The 23,310-nt window shown below is 37.1% G+C and overlaps 1 protein-coding gene across 1 annotated transcript; it reads right to left on the reverse strand.

Moving 5' to 3' along the window:
* Positions 1-1,455: 1,455 nt before the first annotated feature.
* On the reverse strand, positions 1,456-14,982 carry pdpn (podoplanin). Its single transcript, XM_073819182.1, has 4 exons — positions 14,741-14,982; positions 6,041-6,421; positions 5,605-5,710; positions 1,456-2,552 (listed from the first exon to the last, which is right to left on the reverse strand). The coding sequence occupies exons 1-4, from the start codon at positions 14,805-14,807 to the stop codon at positions 2,546-2,548; spliced, it is 561 nt and encodes a 186-aa protein (XP_073675283.1). The 5' UTR covers positions 14,808-14,982; the 3' UTR covers positions 1,456-2,545.
* Between the last annotated feature and the right edge of the window lie 8,328 nt (positions 14,983-23,310).

The raw sequence follows: 23,310 nt of genomic DNA on the forward strand, positions 1-23,310 counted from the left end.
CGTCAACCTTCAATGTCAGCCAGACGTAGCATTTTGGTTGAAAAATAAAAATCAGATTGATATTAGAACCCAACCTCAGATTAACATCAACCTCCGACATTTCATTTTGGTTGAAAATGAAAATTGGATTGACGTCAGAACCCAACGTCAGATTTACGTCAACCTCCAACATTGCATTTTGGTTGAAAATAAAAGTTGGATTGACGTCAGAACCCATCAACCTTCAATGTCAGCCAGACGTTGCATTTTGGTTGAAAATAAAAATCAGATTAATATCAGAACCCAACCACATGTTGACATCAACCTCCAAAATCGAACAGTCAACTTCCAACGTTGCATTTTGGTTGAAAATGAAAATCGGGTTGACATCAGAACCCAACGTCAGGTTGTCATCTATCTGAGAAATCGGGCAGACGTTGCATTTTGGTTGAAAATGAAAATCGAGTTGACGTCAGAACCCAACGTCAGGTTGTCATCAATCTGAGACATCGGCCAGATGTTGCATTTTGGTTAAAAATGAAAATCGGGTTGACATCAGAACCCAACGTCAGGTTGTCATCAATCTGAGACATCAGGCAGACGTTGCATTTTGATTGAAAATGAAAATCGAGTTGACGTCAGAACCCAACGTCAGGTTGTCATCAATCTGAGACGTCGGCCAGATGTTGCATTTTGGTTAAAAATGAAAATCGAGTTGACGTCAGAACCCAACGTCAGGTTGTCATCAATCTGAGACGTCGGCCAGACGTTGCAATAGTTACAATACTTATTACATTTTAAATAGGGTAACTTGCAATTTACAATTTCCAAAATAAACTTTTCCAACACTGACATTACAAAAAAAATACAATTAAATAAACATGGATGAATAATTCACAGTAAGATCTAAATTACAACATCCGTTTACAAAATAGATGGAGAATTTTCATTTCATGCTGACTTTAATAAAAACATTTGTGCATTTTTAGTGAAGTAAAACGTTAGACATCTTTGAAATCTAGAACGGAAAATCAACGAGAAGTCCAAAAATAAATATTTAATATCTGAAAAAGTACAGATACATATAGAAAGAACACTTTTTTACTGTCCATTTCCAAACGAAAACCAAAATCCAAATACGTTTTGGGGGCAGCTGTTTGGGACTTTCATGTTATTTACTCTACTTAACCAGAGAGGTCATTTAAGAACATGGTCATATTTACAAAGATGCCTTTATTCACTGACTCTACTTATCTCTTCCTCTCTCTCCCTCGTTGTTTACAGTCATTATAATCTAAGGGATTAGAAAGACAGAGAGAGGGAATGTGTGGGTGTGTGTTTGTGTGAGAAAAGGACAGCGCATGGGCGTAAATGTGTGTGAAGCTGGAATGCTGAGTAAAAGGGGCTGAAAAGTAAACACAGATAAACAGACAATGTTATCTGGAATCTACAACAACACAATATGGCAGTACAATATACTTTGGAACTTTTTTTATTGAAACCGATTGAACAATAAGAACAACAACAACAACAACAAAAAAAACACCAAGCCCAAAATACAAAGACAAACATTCGGCTTTAACTGGATTCTGAAATCAAATGGGAAAGTGAGATCATGGATATAAAGAGGAATCTGGCAAGGAAAAAACACAAAATATCGTAGCAAACAGTTGCAGTGTCTTCTAAACATTAAACATTTATTTTTCATCATTCAGTGCACCTAATACTGATCTCTTAAAGCAAAGCCCAATAGCAACGCTCTCGGATGTCAGTAAGAAACACAAACCCCAACACTGACAAAAAGAAATGCAAACAACTATACCATGCAAAATGTCTCTATGCTGTTAAAAAGGATTTTAGAGATACATGCCAATAGCAGCTGTGCGCCACAGCTAAACTGATTGGAACACATAATAATGTGTTCCAGAGGAAGTGATGTCACTTTTGGAATGGGTGACAGTTAAGAACAACACGGTCAAGTCACTCCGTATTAAAGCACTTCAAAACAGTAAATCAAGCACTTATTGTGTGCTGCTTCCCTTAACTAATAATTTAAAAATCTTTATTAGTTAATACCGCTAACACATCGTGAGAACAGAAAGTGTCCTCAGCATCTGCTTATGACAGTTCATAGACTGTACATAATGCGTCATAGTCCTATTGGACACGTCTGTAGGAGGAGAAAAAATTGTGCTTTCATTTTTTGGTATGATATTTACACTCAGTGGAATAATACATTTTTCCTTGCATGGGCAACTGTTTGTTTGAGACCACATTCATTCATCTCCCATTAATATGCATTAAAAAAGATACTGTAACTTCCTGTGGCTTCCCACTGTTGGGATATAAATGAGGCTTTTCGGACTAAATAAGGGGGCTTGTGGGCGTTAGGGAGGTGTTTTTGTGGGAGGGCTTTTTCAATTGGAAAGGGGATGGGACAATCTCCTGCTCCCCGTATAGTTCTGGATGGATGGTGAGAGTGCTCCTTGCATTGTTTTTAACATCAGAACAATAGTTCAGAACTTCCCGAATTTCTTCTTTTTCTCATCCTGTCGTGCCTTTCTTTTCAGGGGCTGGGAAAGAAGGAAAGAGGAAAAGCAGTTTAGCACAAATACACCAGCAATCAGACACAAACTTGTTTTGTTTCCATGTAACAGACAAAGATAAACAAAGAAGTATAAACAGTACGTGATTATATACATTAATAGGTTATCGAAATTTAAATCGCATTTTTGAGTTTCATTCATGAGTTTGATTCAGTAACAATTCAGACGCACTCACAAAATGGGTAAAGTTTTGTTTTTTAGATCATTTGAATTCAACTGGTTATTTTTTTGCCCTATTACTTAGGTTTTTTTTGGGGGGGGGGGGGGTGACACCATGTTAGTACCACAAATAATACAGTTGAGGTTAAAAGTTTATATACACCTGGCAGAATCTGTAAAATGTTAATTATTTTACCAAAAGAAAAGGGATCATACAAAATGCTAGTACTGACCTGAATAAGATATTTCACATAAAGACATTTAAATATAGTCCACAAGAGAAAATAATAGTTGAATTTTAACAAACTAATTTGTTCAAAAAGTTTACACGCACTTGATTCTTAATACTGTTGTTACCTGAATGATCCAGCTGTGTTTGTCCTGAACAGTTAAACTGCCCGCTGTTCTTCAGAAAAATCCTTCAGGTCTCACAAATTATTTCGTTTTTTCGATTTTTTGTGTATTTTCCAACAATAACTGTATGATTTTGAGATCATACATCTTTTCACACTGAGGACAACTAAGGGACTCATATGCAACTATTACAGAAGTTTCAAATGCTCACTGATGCTCCAGAAAAAAGAATGATGCATTAAGAGCCTGGGAGTGAATACTTTTGAACATAATAAAGATGTGTACATTTTTCTTATTTTGCCTAAAGATAAAGTTTTTCCCATTTAGTACTGCTCTTCAGAAGCTATAGAAGATGCTTACATGTTTCCCAGAAGACAAAATAAGTTAAATTTACCCTGATCTTCAAAATTCAAAAATCTTAATGCATTGCGTTTTCTTCTGGAGCATCAGTGAGCATTTGAACCTTGTCCTCAGTGTGAAAAGATGGATGTCAAAATCATACAGTCATTGTTGAAAAGGGTTCAAATACACACAAATGCTGAAAAACCAAAGAATTTGTGGGACCTGAAGGATTTTTCCGAAGAACAGTGGGCAGTTTCACTGTTCAGGACAAAAAAGGACTTCATGAACAACTATCACTAAACAAACAAAAAAACACAGCTGTGGATCATTCAGGTAACGACAGAATATTAGAAATCAAGAGTATGTAAACTTTTGAATCGGGTCATTTTTATAAATTCAACTATTATTTTATCTTGTGGACTATAAGTAAATGTCTTCTATCTCTTATGTGAAATATCTTATTCAAGTCAGTACTGAATAAAAAATCACATGCATTTTGTATGGTCCCTCCTATTTTGGTCAAATAATGAACATTTTGCAGATTCTGCAAGGTGTATGTGGACTTTTGACCCCCCTGTATAGCATGAACAGCACTGTGTTGCACCTCCATTTTAAAACAGTATATTTGCAGTGTGATTTTCTCAAATGGTGTTGACCATAGTAACCACTGTTGATTCTACAGCTAAACATTCTTTGGCTGGTACACAGAATTCCATTATGACCTCACTTCCCTGTTCGGCATTCTGATCCTTTATAGACTTCAGAGTTTTTCTCTTATATTTGCCAAATTTTGTAGAAGACTACTTGGAGTAGCAACATAGTTTTGTCAAGCTCTTACATGTTTAACATTTTATGAGCAACTGGGTTACACTAATTAATCCGGGTTATCAATGAAACAGCAAGACAGTTACAGAGATCAAGATGCTCGCTTGTTTTTGATGCTTTCGTTTCTTTGCAGTCCTACAACATAGAAACCATTTACTGTTAGCATGCAAAATTTCACCTCAAACATATATGCAAAACATATTATTATCAATACAACACTGGACCTCATTGACTTTCATTGAGTGGACAAAAAACACATTTTTCAATTATTGAAAATCCAAAGAAGAAAGAAAATCATACAGGTTTGGAATGGCATGAGGATGAGTAAATAATGACAAATTTTTCATTTTAGCATTAACTATACCTTAAAGGGAACCCTGGGTGTTAAGACTTGTATGGCTTAATATAACGTAAATTATGTCTTTTTATGAAAATATGTAGTAGAAAACCCATAAAAGATTTATGTTATTTAAAAAATCCACATCGTTTAATACAGATTTTGGACTGTGTGAAATGACTGCACCCAATGAGCTATTGGCGCTACCTGTTCCTGTTTTTACCACAACACAACTCAGAATAAGCTCCTCGGAAATAAAATGCTGATACGATGCTACATTGTGTGGCTTTTGGTTGTAATTTTTTTAGTCCAAGGGCGACAAGAGAAGTGATGTAAGTCTTCACTTCTTTCCTAGCGATAAGAAGAGGAGAAAAGAGTGGGAAGATGCCTGTGGATGAATAAAACTTCCTAAAGACATGCGTCTTTGTTCTCTCCACTTTAGCCTTGATGCCTTTAAGGGTTTTAGTAGACCACAGCTACTGAAAGAGCTTATAAACGGCAGAGACAAACACTAGATGCCATTCTGGCAGAATGTAAACATGGCGATGCTTGACTAAAGGAGCTTCTCAGTGCCGATTTCACTCGATATCCGGATGCGTTTAGACTCCTTGTGGGGGAAAATCAATAGTACAGCATTTAGTTTAAGCTTATGCTTATATCCATTGCCACCAAAGGCTCTTGCAAGTAGCTGTGGTCATCGCATCAGTATTTTACTTTTCCGCATTAAAAATAGCAACAGGTAGCACCAGTAGCTCACCGAGTGCAACCATTTCACATCATCGAAATAATGGCGCCTCTCATATTCCAAAAAATGTATAAAACCATATGGATTTTTTTAAATTAATGTAAATCTATCATGGGTTTTCTGCTATATATATCAGTAAGAGACATCAGTTATGTTAAATTAAGCCATACATACTCAGGGATCCCTTTAATGCTATTTATGAAAAATGCTTTTACCCTAAAAATGTTATTTAATTTCTTTTTAATATAAGTACTTACGAGTATTGGCCCATTCGTCTGACCACTAAGATGATTACAGCAATGACAATGATCACTGTGATCAATGCGCCGATTACGATTCCCGCCAACTGTCCTGTGCCCATACCTAGAATAAGGACAATCACCAGGTATCACATCAATGACTGCTCATCCTCACTCGCATGCATTCTCAATTTGGTCAAGTTCACACCATTGCTGATAACTTTGATGACAAACATCATTCTAAATGTAACAAAAATGTTCACACCTCAACTATACAGCACTATACTATAACTATACTATAACGACAGAGGAACGATATCATTGCAATCACTTGTACAGTTTCTTTCTAGGTGATAAATGACAAAAACATTAACAGTTACTGTTCTTGGTGTGAAAGGGCCTTTACTCTAAGAATGTTTTCACTATATGTCTGTGAGTTGACTGTATGTCTAACCTTCATTATCCATCTCTACTTCTGAAGGCTCTGATTGTGTTTCCACAGCATCCTTAGGTTCTGCGCTTGGCTCTATGCTAGTGGTGTTTTCAGGGGCGTCCGTCTCTTCAGGTGCAGGTGCAACAGCTTCTGTTGTTTGTGTTGTATCTGTTAAGGTTGTTGTTTCTAATGGGGCTTCTGACTGTATCACTGGTGCTGCTGTGGAAGCCACTGAACCTTCTTTTGTCGAGGCAGCTGCTTCTGTAGCCTCTGTAGTAGGTGCCGGCGTTGAGACAGCATCTTGAGCAACTGTTTTCTCTGTTTGGGCTGTGCCCTCAGGCAGATTTGTTCCAAGATTTGATTCTGGAGTTGTATCAATAGATGTTGGCACCACCAGAGTACCTGGTAAAAGATAAAACCGTTTATAACAATCTTAGAAACCCTTACAACATATAAGGAGAGAGTTGGACGAAAATAGAGAAATTCCAGAGACACTGACACTGTTTGCTGTGTGTTTTGGTTCTCCAGTGGTTGTACTGCATGGGTATGCCAGAATGTTCTCATTGCCCTGCCGTTAATAGTGAGAACATTCCGGCCTTCTCCATCAGCCCAGTAAACACACACTTACACATTCACTTAGACTTTTACGTATAAAGACATTCTGCCACTCCCCCAATGGGGAAAAGCTACGGCCTGACTATTCAGCTCCACACTAATGAGATCACTTCCTTTCTACGTCATACCTTCAAACCAGACTAATTGTCTCACTTCCTGGGTGGAGCCGGAAAAACTGCACAAAAGGAAATGAAGCCTTGGAGAAAAAAAAAAACATGGCAAAAATGGCATGTTTCCTGAGGGGTTGATGTTAGATATTTCTGCATCACTCACAATGACCTCAGTAACCATTAGAGACACAGCAAAAACTGATCTCAGATCTGTGCTGGTGTCTAAGCCAGATGGACTCCATATGGAAGACTTTCTCTTGGCGATCTGAAGGGAACCTCCCTTTACAATAACACCACCTCAGCTGCTGAACTACACAGTTTAAAATATCAAACTCAGCATGAGTTAAAAAACTCTGGGTGAGTATCAAATTAATGTTTTGGTTCTTTAGTAATAGTTTCATGAAGCAGATTTGATATTTTACTGATGATTACGTGACCCAGATGCGTTCAGAAGTTAGGAATTCTTCTTTAGGAGTTCTTCACCCAAATGAAAATGTGTCATTTTGTACTCATGAGGGTGAGTACTTTAAAACCCTTATGACTGTTTTGCTTCTGTAGAACACTAAAGGGGAATTTCTGAAGAACGTTTTTGAGTTCTTTTATGAGTTCCTCACTCATTATAACTGCATCGAAAGAGCAACCAGCAAATTTGTCCTTATGTAATCCACAGAAAAAAAAGTTATATGGGTTTGGAACGACATGAGGTGAGTAAATGACAGAATGTTCATTTCTGGATGGACTATCCCTTTAATAATAGGTTTCCACTCAGTTTGCTATTTTAAACTCACATTTATATAACCTAATTAACTGGCCTTCCAAAATAAAGCATTAAAACAAGAACTTTTATGTAGGACAAAATTATTTAATTATAAGTTGGCATCAAAAAATAAAAATAAAACAAAGAAAGATCCACAAATCTGTCACTGTTGCTTTTCATAGCACCACAATCAAGCAAAAAAGTCCTGTTAAGGAACATATGTAAGGGCGGGGTGCGGTTGGAGATCAGAAAGTCCTTTGTGTATGTGTGTAAGTGTCAGTTTGTGTGTTTATATTAATGTTCTTGTTGACTCCTGTTAACAATCAGCTCATTATGTTTGAGACCCCAACAATTAGTTCTAAGTATGGCTCTCTTCCCTTCCAACCACTACCACACACACTCACATAAGCACACACGATGTGATGGGAGGAGCGGCGTATGGAGAAAGAGCCAGCTGTTCTCTCCCTCTCTTTTTTCGAGTTGTACACATCAGCATGGCCAGCAACTTATGTAAATGAATAACGTACAGTCAGTCACTCATTAGTGGGAAATAAACCCCAGCAAGGCGGTTGATACTTATAATTGTGACTTACTTGGTTACCTGTATATTATCTTAAAAATATAGCTCACCCAAAAATGAAAATTCTGTCATTATTTACTCACCCTCATGTTGTTCCAAACCCGTAAGACCTTCGTTCATCTTCGGGTGATTAATGACAGAATTTTCATTTTTAATTGAACTAACCCTTTAAGCTTCTGCTAAGAAAAAAATGTTCGCTATAATCGGCATGGCAAACACTACAACAGTATTAAAGTAATATTAATACCGTAGAGATAAATTTCACTACAATCGACAACTGTAATGCAAGATTGAGCCAGTTGTGTTTGTCTGAAAGCTAAAGCAAGTCAGTGGTATGATACGAGAGACATTCTAGTAGTGCCTGTTCAGTTACCCGGATAAACGGACTGAAATCCATGTCATTTTTACCTTAAGTTCACCCAAAAATGAAAATTCTGTCATTAATTACTCACCCTGATGCTGTTCCAATTCTGTAAGACCTTCGTTCATCTTCGTAACACAATTTAAGATATTTTTGATGACATCCGAGAGGTCAACATAAGAGTGAGTAATTAATGACAGAATTTTCATTTCTGGGTGAACTAACCCTTTAAGCGTGCTTTATGATGCCTTAAGGCTGCTGGGGTTAGTCGCTTCCAGTTATTTTCACAGTACAAAAAAAATTGTTATGCTGCTTGATACTGCCAAACTGAAATTTGAACCACATTGACTTTGATTGTATGGGCAAAAACCAGACATTTTTAATGAAAGTGAACACAACATTAAAGGTGCCATAGAATGCATTGATACAATTTTTTTAATTGTTCTCTGATATCTACATAGAAGGTATATGGCTTAGGTAAGGGCAAAAATTCTCGGTCCATTTACAACCCTAGGATTTGTCCCTAGAATGAAATGGTCTGTTATTACCTTATTTGGAAGGTTCATGAATAATAATGATGAGCTCTGCTCTGATTGGCGGTTTCACAGAGCGGCTCATTTAGCTCTCACACAGCAGGAAGGAAACACATGGAGGAAAATATATATTTAATTACTGAAACTGCAGTTTTGAATGCATGATAACGTTTTATCTTAGCCTTATTTTATTAGAATGCCTTATTTGTTTTCCATGCCTTTCTGAGTACAGACCAAGCGGCAACCTCCTGCTCTCTCTATTGAAACCAATACGGAAGTGACTTAAACTGCAATTCATCGACTGGCTGCAAAAGGGAGTCAGTCCCATTGACTCCCCATGTTAAAATGCCCAACTTTACAGCAGAAAAAAGTATGTTTACAGCCTGGTTCAAAAAATGGTTTTGGTCTATATAGCTAGTTTTGCCCTTCATGTCAGCTGTGAGGGGGGTAATTTTTTTTATAACTCATCCTTTTAAGTTATATTAAGCCTTGAAGTTCAGCATAATTAAGGGCGTGGCCACTTGAGTGACAGGGGGATTGCCGCTGCTGTCACCACTGTCGCGCTAGGCGGGCGTGGTTTCAGCAACCAGCTCCACCCACGTCCCGCCTTTTTGCCCATTTTTTGTTTATCCGGGAGTGACGCACGGTGATGCGATTCCAAGATGGCGACGGCCGAATCCCGCCCACTATGAGCTTCAAAATAGCGCTTCAGAATCCTACGGGTGATGTCACGGATACTACGTCCATATTTTTTACAGTCTATGGTACAGACACCAAACCTGCACTTAACATCCCCTGCACAACCTGGAACATTTTAATTCCGTGATCTGCCATTTTCGCTATTGTCCTTGCTTTGTTTTTTCACAATAGCCTACCCATACATATTTTGGACTATGGGGGCGATGCCGTTATTTTGATGATGTAAAATGGTTGCACTCTGTAAGCTACTGGCACTTTCTGTTGCTATTTTTACCGCAACACAACTCGGAATAAGCAACTCGGAAAATAAAATACTGATGTGATACCACATTGTACTGCTTTTGGTTGTAATTTTTTAGATGAAGGGCAACAGAAGTGATGTAAGTGTTCACTGCGATAAGCGATAAGAAGAGGAGAAAAGAATGGGAAGATGCCTGTGGACGAATAAAACTTCCTATAGAACACTACAACAATAGTAAAGTAATATTAATACTGTAGAGATAATTTCCACTACATTTGACAACTAAGACACAAGATGGCACCAGTTGCATTTGTATGAAAGCGAAAGCGAATCTGTGGGGTAATACGAGAGACATGACAGTAGAGCCGGTTAAGTTACCCGGACGAACGGACGATTATTTTTAACTTAAGAGGAGAAAGCGCAACTATTTTTACCTTAAATGTGCAAGACTTCTGGTGTCAGCAACTTTTAGCAGTACAAAAAATGTTGTTATGCTGCTTGATATGGCCAAACTGGAATTTGTTGTGATATTATTTAAATTTATTAGAGAGAATTGCGCAAATAGTTTTAGTGTTTGCTGCACTTGTACTTATTTACTTACTGTGGCTAATGAATTGGAAGTCTCACATGTTCACAGGAAATACCTTACTACTGTAAAAAAAATAAGTTGGATACAACTGTAGTTAATTACCTATTGTGGCTAATGAATCAGAAGTCTTGCACATTGACAGGAAATACCACTACTGCCTTGAAAAATAAGGTGGATACAATATGGCCATGGGCTATGGTTAATCCATCTATTCTCCAAATCGCTTGTCCTGTGTAGGGGCTGACATTGGTGGTGGTAAATAAGTAATATCAGACCACTGAATGCCGTGATTGAGAAACAGTTGCTCTGCTAGTTGCTAAACTGCAATGAGTCAAAACCCACTAAAATAGAGCAGGTATGTGTGTGTGTCAGTGAAAATCTACCCGTTAGATGATCAAATTCAAATCTATGAGCAAGCCTGAAACAGTTTCCTGACAAAACTAAAACCATAAAAGGGAAAGACGAGAAAAAGCAAAGACAAATATAGAGTAAAAAGAGCAGTGAACGAGGGAAATAGAGCACATGAGGCCAGTACAGGGTGTTTTAAACAAGGAGACAAAATTGTTTTCCCAGGTTACAGACAGGAAAGATAGACATCTTCCTTTACCGTAATTAATTATTCTCAATCTGTCAAATTAATCTCAGTTTACTGCTTCAGCATGTGTGTGTGTGTGTGTGTGTGTGTGTGTGTGTGTGTGTGCATCCTGTGATGGAGTATGATGCTGGAATGTTTTAGTCCAGGAAGAACAAGTGAAGAACATCTCATAATGGCATATTCACTCCTTTACACATGCACACACATAACATGGCATGTCATGAGTGGGCAGGAAAGGACAGGGCAAGTGAAAAATCACTCTTATCACTAGAACAGCACACATACACATGCTTAGTCTCTCACGCTCACAATCTCCAAGGAACAACATATCTTTCTAACACACACATCCTAATCTAAATACAACACGTAGGAGTCCAGACCTGAGGGAGACTAAACTGTATCGATAACAACTAGAGCTCTACAATTCCCCACAAATCTAAATTCTTCACAATCATTTGTAAAGTTGACTTATATTCAACACTAAGCAGTTGATTTTGAGTTCTGGAGAGTTCAGTTCAGATTCAGAAGTGTATTCTAGTGATATTGGAACTCCAACCGTTTCACCGTATCACTCCACTTATGGTACTTATCACAGCTAGTCTCATGGCGGGTGCCCAAATTCACTATAATTTAATACTGTTTTTGTGTCACGGAATGTAGTTTTAAGAGTTTTTAGGTGAGAATGTAGGCTTCAAATATGCGGTTTGTTAATAAAAATGTCTATTTTAAAATTTGCTTCAATGTTTTCTGAGATCTGAGCTGCAGGGCGTCAACGGCCATTCATTTTATATAAATAATAATAGTATTTAATAGTATTTAGTATTGTGTGTTCGTGATGGTGATTAGTTACATTGTTCCACCCTTCGATGGTGACAAGAGACTGTCTTAATGAGTAAGTCAGCAGTAAAGACTTTTATATTGAAAGAGACTGAAAAGGGGCTGTAAACAAGAAAGTTATTTTTATTTTCAACAACACTTTGTAAGACGCAGCCAACAAATGCACTGAACAGCGCTGTCATCAGAATTCACCCTTAACAGATGAAAGGATAGAACGACAAAGATATCGCACATATTTCCTTAGTGGACATTCAAACAATTTTTTTATTGTGAATATGACATTGAGCTGAAGAATGAATGCTGTATCAGATGCAGGTAATCACACCCGCTCAGTCCATCTCTCTTTCATAATACTCGATTCTATAATACAGTAAGCTTTTATTATAGTGATACAATAAGCTTTCAACGAAGCAACTCCATGTTCCTTCGCTACTCGTTCTGATATGTTCTCAGAACTGTGAGTTAATATCCCACAATTCTGATTTAATTCTGACTCGCAATTCTGAGAAAAAGAATCACAATTGTCTCGCAAATCTGACTTAACTCGCAATTGCATGTTATAAAGTCACAATTGCAAGCTCAATTACCTCAGAATTCTGACTTTATTTCTTATGGTATTGATTTTATAACACACAATTGCAAGTTTATATCTTGCAATTTTTAATTCATTTCATAAACCCACAATTCTGACTTTATAACTCGCAATTGCACTCACTATTCTAAGAAAAAGGGCAGAACTGCAAGTTTGTATCACAATTCTGAGAAAAGTCAGGCTTCTATAGTTTGAATTTAAATATGAATTCTATGAATTACACTGTAAAAAATGACTGTGAATTTAACGGTAAAAAACTGTAAAAATGCTACGGTAAAAACCTGTGATATGGTTAACGGTAAGTTCCCCTTCTATATACGGTGAAAACCTGTGTTGGACATTGCATGTCATTTTACGGCAGTATACCGTTTTTTGAAGTGAAAAAGAACGTAAAATTTACAGTGAATAACCGTAAACTGACATTCCCAGAATTCCATGTGTTTCATTTTTTTTTACTTGATGTTTTTTGTGGAAATAACTTTTTCTTCTTAGATTTTTCTTGGCAGTTTTGTACATTATGGTTATATGTTACATCTAATGCTGTTAAATTAATGTTTTTTGCATTAAATCAGTTTTATGTGTGTTACCATGATGGTGTTTACTGTTGGCGTGAATGACACGGTGCACCTTCTATATATGTTATTATTTAAAACCTCCTTGTGATGGGGTTTGGTTGATCATGTGATGGTGTCATCACCACCTGCTTTTGGTGGTTATCAGTGTATTGCAAAGTTACAAAAAAGATTTCAGTACTTCAAAAGGTTGGTAAATCACCATTATATCAGTTTAAAAAAAATCTGAAATTACGGTATTTACCTGTATATTTAAGTGAAAACCGTAAAATGTAAAACATTGCTACCGTATTTTTTACAGAAAAACTCTGGTAACCACAGCTGCCAGGGTTTTCCCGTAAATTTTACGGCTTTTTTTTTTTACAGTGTAGGTTGTGGTAGCAGTCAGAGGCCCTGAGAGAGTTTTAGGGTTCATGTTGCTAAATTAACGGTCAGTACACCCAATACCTCGATGTGCTCTCACGTGTCAGTTTACCGTTACTCTATTCATAACACACACAACACATAACAGACTGACTGAGAGATCTGAAAAGGTAAAAAGTTCACAGAACAACACAAACATTAATCAGTTCCTCCAAAATAATTGTATATACAATGCCTCATACTAAAAAAAGAGTACAGAGTAGAAACGTTTAACTGTCTGATGAAGCCCCGCTTTTAGAACAGGGAGTGGCACCATGAGACTGAGAGAACGAGAAGAAAGGCAGACAAATGGCAAAAGAATCAAAGAGACAGAAGGAAGTCTGGAGAGGAAGAGTGTGCGCTGATGCTCTCATCTGATTGCAGGGAGTGAAGTTTTCCCAAGTTTGAAACTTGCTGAGCATTTTTATATGATGTTTAGAAGGCTGTAACTGACCCTGAACAGTGAGTCAGAGGCGTTGCAGTTTAAAAATAACGCACATGCCCCTCCAACCCACCTCTGAGAGGGGTGAAAGCTTGATACCCCGCCAAAGATGGTTACAAGCGAAGGGGGGTGAGGAGAGGGAGAGAAAGACCTACAAAATAAGCGCATACAGGGCGTCTCTCTTTCTCTCTCTCTCAGGCCTGCTCTGCCCTCAGATGTAACCAGTCGGAGTACTAAATGCTCAAATGCTTCCCTTAAATATAGAGTCCGATCTATTAATACACGTGTAACCCTGCCCAGAGTGAAAGAAATGGAGAAATAGAACATTGCTGACTAACTCAAAACTGGTATATAATAGCATAACAATCATTGCAGCATTACATCATTTCCCCAGCACTAGATCCACATGAGAGAAACACTGTATCAGCACATGCTTAGATGTCTAGATAATGTTTATCATGAAAAGAACGCACTGAAACATAATATATAGGTGTATATACTGTAAATAAAAAGTCTTTCTACTTTATAACTGCTTCTAAATTATTTGCCGTTTCTTTGTTTGTGAAATTAGCAACAGCGTATATATTGTAGCTGAGCACTAAAATACTACATTTAATCAATATATAATGCATATTTTTTCTCAAGTTTAAAGCCAAAACACACCTCAGAAGATCATTTAGTGGACTCGTACAGAGTGTAATCAGACAGCAATGAACTAAATGAATTAAGGATATGGTCAGAATGGCCAGAGTGTTTAAAAAGAAAGTCAAGCACCCTGTTATCTGTGTTTACTTACTTGCTTGGGTAAAGGTACAGAAAGGCCCCGCCAGGGTGACCAGCAGCAGTAGTGCGATCCTCATCATGGTCACTGTTGGTCACTTTTCTTCAACTGAAACTTTAACAAATTAAGAGGCTCCTGAAAAGGCACAGTAGGCTGTGGATGAAATGCTGGCTCACACACTAAAAGTGTGGCTTAAAGTTGGTTTGAATGGAAAGGGGCGGTGAGGTCTGCAGCAGCAGTCTGGACAGAGGCACTGAGAGTCAGAGTGAGAGAGAGTAAATGTGCTTTAGTGTGTCTTCAGAGGGTGAGGGGGTTGGGCATTGGTGTTAGGTGGTCCTGCCCCTTATGCCTTAAAGTAAGTCTCTGTCTATCTGTCTTGCTCTCTCTCTATTACTTTCTCAAGAGAGTTTATACAACTGTATAAACCTGAAAACAGCTTTTAAATTACTGTTAATGTTTCTTTTCTACATTACTTTGACCAATGCATTTCTTTTTCTTAAATATTCCTGATAATCAAATTTACAGAGCAAGCTATATTTGATTTTACAAGAATTAAATCCTGGCTGTGAGCTAGACAGTCTGATTGTTGTATAGACTGTATGTCTGTTCTTCATAGCCATGTAAAGTAATTGTGTAAAATTAAATATGGCACACACCCTGAGTAAGGTGTATTAGATTATAGGTATTTGTGAATTTGGGATGTAATTATGGATAGATTGCTTATTTTGTTTCATGCCTGAAATGAGAGTTGTCTGCTGCCACGAGTCCTAAGCAAAATCCTCCAGCACATTAGTTTATGATTCTGAGTAATTGGAGGGGGAATAATTTCACACCGGATTATTTTCAACCGTTAAAAAGTTTGAAACAGCCTCTGAGGCATTTGTTGCGTGTGAATGCTGCCATTTTATGCTGTCATCTAGTGGGAAATTAGTGAAATTACAGGAGCACAATGTTCCTTCTGTCTGAGAGCGGCCAAATCCACTCGCACATATCAACAAGACCACACAGAAAATGTACGTTTCTTAAAGACTGAGGGCAGTTATGAATTTTAATAACATCACATGTAAAACTATGTAGGTTCGTTCCTGATATGTATTACATTTCCGTGTTTATATGTGACCCTGGGCCACAAAACCTTGAAGTAGCATGGTATATTTATAACAATAGAATACATTGTAAGGGGTCAAAATTATCGATTTTTTTATGCCAAAATGATTTTTGCACCTTTTCAAATACACTCTTAAAAATAAAGGTGCTTCACGCTGCCATAGAAGAATCTTTTTTGTCTAAATGGTTACATAAAGAGCCTTTAACATCTGAAGAACCTCTCTGTTTCACAAAAGGTTCTTTGTGGTGAAAGAAGATTCTTCAGATTATAAAAAGGTAAGACAGAGATCATTCTTTAAAGAACCTTTGACTAAATGGTTATTTGTGTAACCAAAAATGGTTCTTCTATGGGATCGCTGTGAAGAACCTTTTAAAGCACCTTTATTTTTAAGAGTGTAGTTGTATCTCAGCCAAATATTAACCTAACCTGACAAACCATACATCAGTGGGAAGCTTATTTATTCAGATGATGTATAAATCTCAATTTCAGAAAATTGACACTTATGACTGGTTTTGTGGTCCAAGGTCACATATGTGACATAAAATATTGGATATAAAGTAAATTATAAGTCCTAAAGACTGGAAATTAATTTTATTACAATATCACACTTAACATACAGGTTTTCCCTTTCTCTAGTGAAAATGTGTCAAACAAAACAAGTTTTCTTTGGAGCATTGTTTTAACTGATTACTAATTTAATATGTTTTTTTCATGTCCTCAGTATCACACTCCTACTTTTCTAATCGTTTTAATTTCCCTTTAACAAACAAAAGCCTCTTGCTGAACGACAGGAAGTGGAAGGAAGTGACATAATTCTAGTGGGGAAACAGCTGCACATGCATTTGATGTATCATGGATTTGTTTTATCACTGTGAAGCATCCCATCATTTTACATAGATACAAACTACAGACATTTGTATGGTAATACCAACATCTTGACTCATCTAAGTAACTCTTATACTAAACTCTTAATATGTGGCTCCAAATCTAGCATTAATCTCTCTTAGAAAGTTCAAAGGTACTGCATAACAGGAATGACCCTGAAGTATTTGAAAGACACTGTTTAAAGACAGTCTTTTAACTCATTCAAATGGCATCAAAATTTAAAAGACCAAAGAAGAGAGACAATAGGCTCTACACATCACACAAAAGACCCCAGGAGGAGGTCTCTTAAGTAAGAGAAAAGTCAGTTTAGCTTAGAATGAGAGACAGAAGGGTCACTTAAAGGAAGTACTCTTACACACATACAGTGGAGATCAAAATTAGAGAACAACCTACAATTTCCTAAATTTCAAGGTCACTGATTAGTCCCTTTTGAAGTTGTCTTAACAGGAGTAAAACGGCAGTTCTTTAAGCATGCTTCATGAAATAATTGTGAAATTAATTCTAAAGCACAGTATAAAAACCTAAATGAGATATTTAAAAAAGGAACTCTGGAATATTTCACAGATATTGGTGTTAATATGGTGCTAATTTCCTTAATTATATGACAAACCCTATTTAACTGGCAGAATTTATCCAATTTTTACTGAGATTGCAAGATGGTAGGCCACTCTAAGGTAACTGAAACCCTGCGACAGGAGGTTGTCCAGATGAAGGCCAAAGTGATGACCCTTTCAACCACTGCAGGAGAAGTTGGTCATACCAATCTCTGATTTCTTGAAACACTAATCATTGTAAGTCCCACAAAAAGACTGGTTGTCCACGTAAGACAAATGCAGGAGAAGACAGGATAATGCAGAGACTCTCAATTGAGAATTGGTTCAACACTGCAGCTGAAATAGCTTACGGCATTACTTTTTTCAGTAACAAGTAATCAAACGAATTACTGTTTCCCCCGGTACATTGCCATTACCGATACTGACAATAAAATGTGGCGTTACTATAATTGAGGTCACTGAAATGGTTTTCATCCGAGAAGCCTTTCTCTCATCCATAGGACTGCGCAACATATTTCATTGCGTTCTTTTACTGAGGTAAATTCTGGCTTATTCCTCTCACTGAGTCTTCTTCCAGAAACCAAAGTAGCCGAGGTGAACTTGATGAATGTTCACATGTTTACGGAAATAATGTGGGTGTTTACCTACATGTCCGCACATCTCACGTGGATGGTTACATTTTTAAAAAGCGGAGCCGCTCATGAGTATGATTACATTAAAGAGTTTAAATGAGTTCACAGGTGCATCTCAATAAATTAGAATGTCGCGGAAAAGTTCATTTATTTCAGTAATTCAACTCAAACTGTGAAACTTGTGTAATAAATAAATTCAATGCACACAGACTGAAATAGTTTAAGTCTTTGGTTAATTAATTGTAATGATTTTGGCTCACATTTAACAAAAACCCACCAATTCACTATCTCAACAAATTAGAATATGGTGACATGCCAATCAGCTAATCAACTCAAAACACCTGCAAAGGTTTCCTGAGCCGTCAAAATTGTCTCTTAGTTTGGTTCACTAGGCTACACAATCATGGGGAAGACTGCTGATCTGACAGTTGTCCAGAGGACAATCATTGACACCCTTCACCATGAGGATAAACTACAAACATTTATTGCCAAAGAAGCTGGCTGTTCAGAGTGCTGTATCCAAGCATGTTAACAGAAAGTTGAGTGGAAGGAAAAAGTGTGGAAGAAAAAGATGCACAACCAACCGAGAGAACCACAGCCTTAAGAGGCTTGTCAAGCAAAATCGATTCAAGAATTTGGGTGAACTTCACAAGAAATGGACTGAGGCTGAGGTCAAGGCATCAAGAGCCACCACACACAGACATGTCAAGGAATTTGGCTACAGTGGTCGTATTCCTTAACTCCTGAACCCCAGACAACATCAGAGGCGACTTAGCTGGGCTAAGGAGAAGAAGAAATGGACTGTTCCTCTTTTCAGAAGAGAGCAAGTTTTGTATTTCATTTGTAAACCAAGGTCCTAGAGTCTGGAGGAAGGGTGGAGAAGCTCATAGCCCAAGTTGCTTGAAGTACAGTGTTAAGTTTCCACAGTCTGTAATGTCATCTGCTGGTGTTGGTCCACTGTGTTTTTTGAAAACCAAAGTCACTGCACCCGTTTACCAAGAAATTTTAGAGCACGTCATGCTTCCTTCTGCTGACCAGCTTTTTTTATTTCATTTTCCAGCAGGATTTGGCACCTGCCCACACTGCCAAAAGCACCAAAAGTTGGTTAAATGACCATAGTGTTGGTGTGCTTGACTGGCCAGCAAACTCACCAGACCTGATTCTCTATGGGGTATTGTCAAGAGGAAAATGAGAAACAAGAAATGCAGATGAGCTGAAGGCCACTGTCAAAGAAACCTGGGCTTCCATACCACCTCAGCAGTGCAACAGACTGATCACCTCCATACCACGCCAAATTGGGGCAGTAATTAAAGCAAAAGGAGCCCCAACCAAGTATTGAGTACATATATAGTAAATGAACATACTTTCCAGAAGCCCAACAATTCACTAAAAATGTTTTTTTATTGGTCTTAAAAAGTATTCTAATTTGTTGAGATTTGTAGAGAGCCAAATCATCGCAATTAAAAGAACCAAAGACTTAAACTACTTCAGTCTGTGTGCACTGAATTTATTTAATACACAAGTTTCACAATTTGAGTAGAATTACTGAAATAAATGAACTTTTCCACGACATTCGAATTAATTGAGATGCACCTGTAGACAGGAAAAACTGGAGCTCGCACTGGAATCATACGGATTACTTTATCAGAGAATATTTGTTTTCGACGTGGCTTACTTCATCTAAAAGTAGACCTTTCAAGCTTTCTATACATATATTTCTTATGTCTGTAAAGTAGGTACTGAGAGTCAGGCTGTTTTATTAAGGTGTCTGTGAAGATATGTGACGGAGACCAAGACGGCAGAGAGCGCACCCTGTTTATTTTCTCTGTTTTACAAAAGTACTTTGTTCTGTTGTTATTATGATTATACACAAAGAAAAGTACTGTAGAGCATTTGCAGTTTCAAAAGATAACTTATTCTTATCTGTGGGATGTTTTTCAGGGCTATACTGTAGGTTAAAGCGAACCCAATAACGTGATTTAGCCCCTGGAAGGTGTCTCTCACACTGTCCCACAGCAACATTAAAAAACGTGTAGATTAGTGTACAATGTTTTATTCATTCAACATATTTAACATTGATGGCATCCAAGTTATTTGACATATTTGACTTTTTTAAGTAGCACAATAATTACCTTCCCTGGTAATTAATTAGTTTTATGATAATGTAACTCAGTTACTACTTGTGAAAAGTAACTAGTAACTATGACTAATTAATTACTTTTTTAAATTAACGTGCCTAACACTGGCAATGACAAAACCTCTCATCAGCAGAGAGAATCAAAAGCTAAGCTCATCTTTGCTGAGGAGCATGTTATGTGGAGAGAGGAGTAGTGGTCCGAAGTTCACTTTAGTGATGGGAGCAAGTTGAATTTATTTGGGTCTGAAGGAAGACATTTTTCTCGGCATCAAGCTGAGGAAGTATGTAAAGAAGGCTGTAAAGGGTGAAGGAAGACGTGGTTTGGGGTATGTTTTACTGCAGCAGGAGTTGGCCTTTTATATGGCAAATGTTTATCAGAACCTCCTTCAGAAACATGCAGTTCCTGCCCTGGAAACATCTCCCAATCCGCCTGCAATTTTCATGAAAGACAATGCCTCTGTCACACTGCAAAATGGGTAAAGCAGTTTCTTGAGGCTGAAAACGTTGTAATCTTCTTTAATGCTACAGTGGTTACTGTGCTTTAATTTTGATCACTGTGTTTTCACAAAATAAAGGTTTTGGATAAAAGCCCTTGGATATTTTGTCAAACATGTTAGTAGAACAGTGGTATACCCACAGCTAATATTCCTTCAAATTTTAAATGATAAAGATTAACAATATTTATAGACCACCGTTCGTATTTATAGATTGTTCTCTAATTTCAATCTCCACTGTACACACAAAAATATGTTCACACACATTTCCAGGGGCAGTGATCTTAGAATCTAGCAGTATTGTTTGCTCTCCCTTTATATACAGTAAAAGAGAGAGAGTGGAAGCAAGAAAGAAGGAAATAAAGAGAGAGTGATAAGGGAGGAGGGAGTATGAATAAGACCAGAACAGAAACCAGTTCTATCAAGAGTACATAACAATATTTACTAATAAGATACATAGAGCCACACTCAGGATGGCAGATGCTCCTCCAAGTCTCTGTCAGGTGATGGAAACTCAAACACAGTGGACAGAAGACAGTGAGTATCTGTTTTTTTTTTTTTTTCCTCTGCAAACTTAAATTCATTTTATGTGTTGCAGTGCACTTCTTACCCGAGAAGTTTATAAAATAAATCAGTTTTATTCAACCATTATTTGCAGTGAAACTGTGTTCTGTTGGTCTTGTTTACTATAATTCTGTTTAGCCTATTTTTTCTATAAATTCCATTTCCTAACTCATAATTCAATTCTGCTGACACTTTGCAATGAGGCATTCATTAATGCACTTTTCTTTTACATTGTTATTCTCATTTTTGACATTAGTTATTAAAATTAGACAGTATGAGCATATAACGAATATCTTATTTATTATTACATTTTGAATATACTATTGTTGTCATTTGAATTCACTTTTTTCAATGCGATGGATTTATTCACAGAATGAGATGCTGTTTGGACATGGTGATTTTTTTTTTTACTTTAGAGCACAACCTTAAGCCTTCAAGGATACTGTCAGATTAGCTTGAGAAAAAGAAAGAAATAGAAACAGGGTAAGAAACAGAGAGAGTGGGGGAGAGAGGCTGTTTTATTTGATTGCTTGTGTGTATGTGTGAAGAAAAACTGCAGAATGTTAATTTTTCACCTTTCTCAGCTTTTCTGTAGACTTCTTCGACTTTTGTGATTAGAAATGATGAGGCGGATTATTCCACACACACACTTTGTCTTTCCGAAGCTGCGGTTTCTGTACTTTCTGTAGATGTTGGATGTCAGCACACTCATTCGCCTGGCTGCATTCGCTCGGCTGGTTTACCCTGCGGGCTTTTACCCCTGAGCGCTGTTGGAACACTTCAGCAGAAGCCTCTCGGATACATTTTTTGCTGCAATGACAGGACCTTCTATCCAGATGTACTCGAGTGCCCAGCAGTGCGGGTGACCAAAGGGCAGCCGTTAAACATGACGTATTGCAAGGACCCTCACTTCACTTCAGATCTTTTAAATGCAACACAACAGGACGTTTTGACATCACTGCAGTGGTTTATTTGTGAATCTCCAAAGAACAGAGAGATAGGCAGAGAGATGCTTCAGTTCTCTGACCTTAGGTGTCAGCTCTCATTATATCAAAAGCTTTATTTAGTCTGCCTGACACCTTTGTGTTACACACACTCACATACTTAACCACAGAAACATTTATTGTAGTTTTACCAAGAAAAGGATGGTATTAAATAGTGCAAAACACCATTTCTACCTAATCTGTCTCTTTAAAGGGATAGTTCACCCAAAAATGAAAATTCTGTCATTAATTACTCACCCTCATGTCATTCCAAAGACCTTAGTTCATCATTGGAACACAAATTAAGATATTTTTGATGAAACCCAAGAGCTTTCTGACCCTGCATAGACAGAAACGCAACTGACACATTCAAGGCCCAGAAAGGTAGTAAGAACATCATTAAAATAGTCCATGTGACAGTAGTGATTCAACCATAATTTTATGAAGCTATGAGAATATTTTTGTGCACAAAGAAAACAAAAATAGTGACTTTTATTCAACGGTTTCTTCTCTTCTGTGTCAGTCTTTGATGTGTGTTTATGAGAGAACCACGAAAGGTGGTCTTACAGGTTTGGAACAACATAAGGATGAGTAACGACAGAATTAAAATTTGGGTGAACTATCCCTTTAAATTATTGCTGCTAGTGTAACTCAGTGTAAATAATTTAATATTTACAGCTAGATTTTATATTTAACCATATTTAAACCATTTTGAAATTGGACATTGCGCTACGATGGAAATTATACTTTAAAATCTTTTTTGCAGGCTACTTCCCCTTAATGATATCTTCACAAAATACTTATCGTTTCTCAAGATTCCATATTTGGTGCTTGTTTTGTGATAGTAGTAATATTGAGAAAGAAATTTATACATTTTGACAGAAAAATGCTTCAGAAAAAATTAAATGGAGTTTGGATGGAACGGTGGCTAGTTTTGGTATAACACCTAAACAAAATTGCAACGGAACCTACATTTTTTTTATATCAACTTCAAATTTGGGACACAACTTATTTAGATATATGGCTTTATTTTTTCTGCAATTTTGGATTAAAATCAATTTTGTAAAAATTGTATTTTATATAAAAAAAAATTAATATAAACTTTATATACTTTAATTTGAAATGATTTAACTTCTGCAATAACCTGTTGATTGTCCTATTTAAAAGCATTCATGAATTATAACTTAAATTTGGATATTGCACTTGCATGTCAGTTTTCAAAAAACAG

The sequence above is a fragment of the Garra rufa genome, chromosome 15, assembly GCF_049309525.1.
Source record: "Garra rufa chromosome 15, GarRuf1.0, whole genome shotgun sequence".
Taxonomy (NCBI): domain Eukaryota; kingdom Metazoa; phylum Chordata; class Actinopteri; order Cypriniformes; family Cyprinidae; genus Garra; species Garra rufa.

Coding starts and splice junctions, on each gene's coding strand:
- pdpn (XM_073819182.1), bottom strand. CDS start 14,807: ATGATGAGGATCGCACTACTGCTGCTGGTCACCCTGGCGGGGCCTTTC. Junction 6,422..14,740: donor CTGTACCTTTACCCAAGCAA/GTAAGTAAACAC, acceptor ATCTTTTACCAG/GTACTCTGGTGGTGCCAACA. Junction 5,711..6,040: donor AGTAGAGATGGATAATGAAG/GTTAGACATACA, acceptor TCCTTATTCTAG/GTATGGGCACAGGACAGTTG.